Source organism: Protopterus annectens, chromosome 3.part1 (genome assembly GCF_019279795.1).
Source record: "Protopterus annectens isolate FY-2018-M chromosome 3.part1, PAN1.0, whole genome shotgun sequence".
NCBI classification, from domain to species: Eukaryota; Metazoa; Chordata; order Ceratodontiformes; family Protopteridae; genus Protopterus; species Protopterus annectens.
This window is the reverse complement of record NC_056732.1, coordinates 982,019,910-982,025,909: the sequence shown is the minus strand read 5'-3', so window position 1 is coordinate 982,025,909 and position 6,000 is coordinate 982,019,910. Positions and strand designations below refer to the sequence as shown.

General features: G+C 36.8%; 1 protein-coding gene across 1 annotated transcript in view; it reads right to left on the bottom strand.

The window, feature by feature from the left end:
- Positions 1 to 2,241: 2,241 nt before the first annotated feature.
- The window catches only part of PRDM14 (PR/SET domain 14), a 55,193-nt gene continuing 51,434 nt past the window's right edge, over positions 2,242 to 6,000 (bottom strand). The window contains exon 7 of the mRNA XM_044066262.1: positions 2,242 to 2,466. Within this exon, the coding sequence (XP_043922197.1) occupies positions 2,242 to 2,466 (225 nt within the window). The remainder of the gene's footprint in view (positions 2,467 to 6,000) is intronic.

The window sequence follows — 6,000 nt, the reverse complement described above, 5'->3', positions numbered from 1 at the left end:
TGTGTGTGTGTGTGTGCGTGTGTGCGCGCACTTGAGATATACAATACAAATGGGAGTATATATACAGTTCTGGATTACAGAGCAATAAGATTGTTTTACTTACTGTGATTATTTCTTAATACAGGAGTTAAACAACAAACCACAGCAAAACAGTCTTGGTCTTGCCAAACATAGATGTGCCCATTTTATTTCTCATTTTGAAAAGGAATGTGTTTGAAGCAATTTCAGTAGTTACTATCATTAATTACATAGAATAACAGAAAAAGATGAGTGTGACAACACAAATATCCAACAAAGGATTCTGAGCAGCAAAATAAGACAATTTCAAGTATGCATATTATATCACTATAAAACACTTCTGCACATACACATATACACAAATTTATTTCTGCACAAGTTTATCTTTACCTCAGATAGTAAAGTATATACATTAACTTTAAATATCGCAATAAAAGTATGGAGTTCATTAATAAATAAATAGCATAAGTGGGTAACATGGCATATTGTCTTGTTTGTAAAAATCTTAGTTTCCACAAAAATACCTCAGATATTCAGCATTGAAACACCTGGTCATTGTGTTACAACAACTTAGCACTGAACACATATCACTAAATATGATATATTGCATTACAATTGCTCAGTGCAAACTTGTTTCTTTCTTCTTGCTAATAAAAATATGTTCACTTACAACAATTTACAAAGAAATATATATGGCAGATATCAGTTCCTTTCATAATCTCATTACCAACAGATTTCTTGCAACTGGTTTTGTTTCTTTATAATGTTGCACTAAAACAGAGTGCTCACATAATACAGTTTTATCTTCCTTGTCATAAGATATTGATGAATTTGAACATATTGTCCTGATTGTTTCCTTCAATGCTTTTTATTTCTTTTCCCAATTTAGTGGCTGAAATGATTAAAAATTATATTTCTCTCTGTACTTTCTTGTTTCTCAGTCTATGCTTGCCTTATGAAACTAAACAATCATTAAAAAAGCGAATCTGTAAAAGCGCTTGCATTTTTTTGGTATTGGATACATTTTCAGCAGTTTGTGTGCCAGAATTTTGTGAAAAATAAGCTTTGTGACCTATGAAACATAATCAGCTTAGTAAGAGTAATGTATAGTCCATTGCATACATATGTTGCCAGATGTATTAAATAATAGGTATAAAAGTTCAAACTGACATATTATTATTGTTGCATTTGCTCAAGTGATTATTTGATTTTGTAAATCAGACGTTTTTTGTGCTAAAATAAATAACATAAACACTAACACATTATTAGTGCAAACAAACAAGCTTAACATTTTATAAATGGCTATTTACACTTTGATAACAAGAATAACAATATCTGAGAATGTGCAAAGCATTACATCAAGCAGCAATATATTTAATTGTACAAATATTCTGGTTAGTGATTACAAAAGACAACAAATATCTGATATTATAAGAACTACCAGGCAAGACTGTTCATTTGTGTGCAAATAAATGCATAACAGACAGGCAAGACAACAAATAAATATACAACAAAATCAAGCAATGGTTTGGAAGAATCCTACAATAGCAGACTTATAGTATGGAAGAAGCTTAGCGTAACATTTGTAAAGGCATTACTACATATTAATCATTCTTTAATTGCAGTCACACTTCAAAAAGCAGTCAGTCAGCACTGTGATGTCAGTATTTACTCACAAGAAACCATTTTCTTTTTTCCCACTACCTGAATACTGCCAATTTGATTAGAGATCCTGCGTCTCAGATCACAAATGCACATATAGACAGACAGACTGACACCTATTAGCCAGTCACTGCCCTTCACAGAAGTCTGAACTAACATTAGAATGCCTCCCTGAGAAGGTTTATGAAAATCTTGATTCTTGTTATATAAAGCAATTAATAGACATAGATGTTTCTAAAATCCATTCCTTGGCTTCTCTGTTTCAAATAATTCAAATGACAATGTGCAAAAAAATAAATAAATAAACTTAAAAAATCAAAACATTCTGTCTGGAGTGATGCTACTACGTATCCTTTTGTATAAAATATCAAATGTCATAAAGCCTGGTCAGAAGATATAATTTCATTAATGATTATACTGAACATAATGTTTTAATGGTACATTATTATTCTTTGGAAAAGCGGCATGATATTTTGGTAACATCCAGGCCCTGTGATAATGTGTTGTGCAATATGGCCCATAGAATGCAAACAGAAATCAAGGTGTCCATTTTTTGGTTTACTAACTCACATGGAGTGTCATATGGAATTTCATTTCATGCGACTCATGGAAAACTTGTCCACAAATACTGCATGTGTTGGGCTTTTCCTTGTTGTGTGTGCGTCGCACATGGCTGTCGTGTGCAGCATGAGATGCAAATGCTTTTCCACAATGTTTACATTTGAAGGGCTTTTCTCCTGAGTGTTGTCGTATGTGAGTCCGTAGAATACTGGAAGCTGTAAATGCCTAGAGAAGGAAATGGGACAACACAGAAAAAATTATAAAGTATGAAAAAAATGGTGCAGAACAATTACAGGATTACTAGATTAGGAGCAAACAAAGTTCAGCTTACTTATATAACATGCAAATTAAAGCTGTAGTTGCATTAGTTATCTGATCTGTAAAATACATTTAGAGAGGGCAAGGTACATTTTCCAATCGTACTGTACTAGCAGACAAAGAAGATTCATTCAGAAGTAAACATGGCAGCAATTTTTTGTTACTCATTACAGTTGTTCTGTCTTGTTGTTGTTCCAGTAGCTACGATGTTGTTAGCAAACAGCTGTACTATCATATGCAGATGCATAATGAAATCCTAAGCAATGCTATATTATTTTCATCCCAATCCGTTTATATGTCTTTAGAAGTGTGAATGAGCCTGGGAGGTTGCACAGGAACAACTGCCTCACCCAAAAATTATTCTACCGGCTGTTACAACATGTGACTATCAGTGTTATTACCTCACAGGCAGAAAAGTATCTAATGGTGTGCCTTAAAAAGCTGTCTTCAACTCACTTCTATTCTGGTAGGGATAGACTCCAACCCAGAGAAACCCTGATATGCAGAGCTTTCCTGTCATATAACATGCCCAGATATGAAACATGCATTAATTTAATGGTTTGCTTCTTCAATCAAGTTCATCTCCTGATAGATTTTGTAAGTCTAACATGATTATTGGTAAGCTGACTAAAACCAGATGCATATCTTTGTATCGCATACATAATCATGCCAAAACAGAGCATGACAGACAACTTAAATCTACCTACAAATGTCATGCTCCTATAATAGTATTCTCCTTCAAGTGCCTGGATATCTTATAAATGGGAGCTCACAGAGCACCATTTCCTCAAATTGCTATATAGGAAATCACAGAGCACCATATTCTCACATTGCTAAATGGGAGCTCATACAGCACTGTATCCTCACATTGCTATATGGTAACACACAGAGCATAGTATCCTGACATTGCTATATGGGAGCTCACAGAGCACAGTATCCTCACATTGCTATATGGGAGCTCACAGAGCACAGTATCCTTACATTGCTATATGGGAGCTCACAGAGCACAGTATCCTCACATTGCTATATGGGAGCTCACAGAGCACAGTATCCTCACATTGCTATATGGGAGCTCACAGAGCACAGTATCCTCACATCGCTATATGGGAGCTCACAGAGCACAGTATCCTTACATTGCTATATGGGAGCTCACAGAGCACAGTATCCTCACATTGCTATATGGGAGCTCACAGAGCACAGTATCCTCACATTACTATATGGGAGCTCACAGAGCACAGTATCCTCACATTGCTATATGGGAGCTCACAGAGCACAGTATCATCGCACTGCTAGAAGGAAGTGCACAGAGCACTATATCCCCACACTGATGTATGAGAGCTCACAGATCATTGTATCCTTACACTGCTATATGGGAGCTCACAGAACACCATATTCTTACATTGCTATGTGGGACCTCACAGAGCACTGTATCTTCACATTTCTATAGAGAGCTCACACACCACCATATTTTCACATTGCTATATGGGAGCTCACAGACCACTGTATCCTCACACTACTATATGGGAGCTCACAGAGCAGAGTATCCTCACATTGCTATATGAGTGCTAACACAGCACTGTATCCTCACATTGCTATACAGGAGCTCACAGAGTGCCATATTATCCCATTGCTATATGGTAGCTCACACAGCAACATATTGCCACATTGCAATATTAAGCTAATGACCTCCCAGTCCACTCTCATGCTAAAGGACTGAAATATTTTTATGAATTACTCCAAGGCTTAATGGCAGATCCCAGCAGTTTAATGTACCTACGGAAGATATATACACTATGCCTTGGTATGTAGCTACATATATCTATTTACTACGTATACTATACCTTAGTAAGCTGTGTTTCACTGTTGTGCTATGTGGTGCTGCTATAGCAGAAGCAGAAGACCAATATAAGGTTAGCACATACAGAAAAAGCAAATAGTGAAAGTGTCACAAAAAAAAAAGACTGCAAAAGCATTTAAAGTCACTGTGCATCTAGTTATTAATGTTGCAATTATTGATAATAAGTCCAGCAAAATAACCCATTTTAGGGTCATAGATGTATCCTAGACTAATGACCACTGGAGCCTTTATAAGCCTAGCCATGCAACGCAAATGTGTCCCACATGTTTTTGAGCCTTAGAGGTTATTTTAAGAGGTATGTGTAATCTAGGGTATGATTTACAGACTGCCTCTGCCCATTAGAGACACAGGTGTTAGACTCGGAGTGAATTTCTGATTTTTCATCCACTGGTCCAAGTTACGCTTGACTAGGGTTAAGGAAGAACTCTGTTTCAATGGATGGAAAGCCTGTTCCAGAGAAGGAGAATTCTCTGAGAGACATAACTGTCCCTCCAACATGTCCTATTTATGTTACTACTACTTAGGTTAGTAGGTTAGTACTAGGCTAACTGCCCTTATGAGCCATTTCAAGCCTAGCCAAAAAGCATCAAAGCTTCCCTGACCAGGAACCGACCCTGGGCCGCGGCGGTGAGAGAGCCAAATCCTACCGACCCTGGGCCGCGGCGGTGAGAGAGCCAAATCCTAACCACTAGACCACCAGGGACTCCCATGTCACAAGCAGAGTTCAAGTTGCTAGAGTGAATATTTCTGATGCTATTGGTTTTGTGCATGTAAAAAAGGTCCATTAGAGTGGGATCCAAGATTCACTGTATGCCAAACACAGATCACCTATTAATCTGTAGGAAAGCAAGTATAGAGATAGGGTTTTGAGGCAACCTACACTGAGCATGTTGTTTACACCCTATATTCTTTTTGTGAGGAAACTGTGGAAATTCCAGTTGTTGCATGTGCCTGGTCAGGTACATACCGAAGGGGGTGTTGTATTCAATGATGGGTCTGATGAGGGCCGAATACAGAGGAATGATCACCTCCTTGGACCTAGATGCCATACCCTTGCTTATTTATTTATTTATTTAAGTTATTTATTTATTTATTTATTTATTTATTTATTTGCATTTGTTTACCAGGATGGTCCAGCTGGGACAGGAGTGCCCATTTTCAGTGGAGTCCTGGGGAGAAAAACTCCACATATAAGACATTTCACATACAATACAGAATTTACATTAATAAAGACATTTACTACATATTATTGGCAGCTTATACAATTGGTGAAAAAAAACAGTACATAAGTAATCATTCTCAAATCAAAGATATTATACAAGCAATACAGAGTATATGCATGAGAACATTCTGTATGAGTAGTTTTCAGCTAGTTGAGCAACATAGAATGATTTCATTGCTACCTTAGACTCATGCTGGTTGAAGGCCAGGTTACTATTTACATATATCCCCAAATCCCTGACTGTAAGATCCACTCTTAGAAGTGTGTTATCAATGAGTGGGTTTCTTAAGATGACCAACTTCCCAAAGGATACTATTATGCATTTCTTGGCATTCAGTCTTAAACACAAACCATTTGTCTG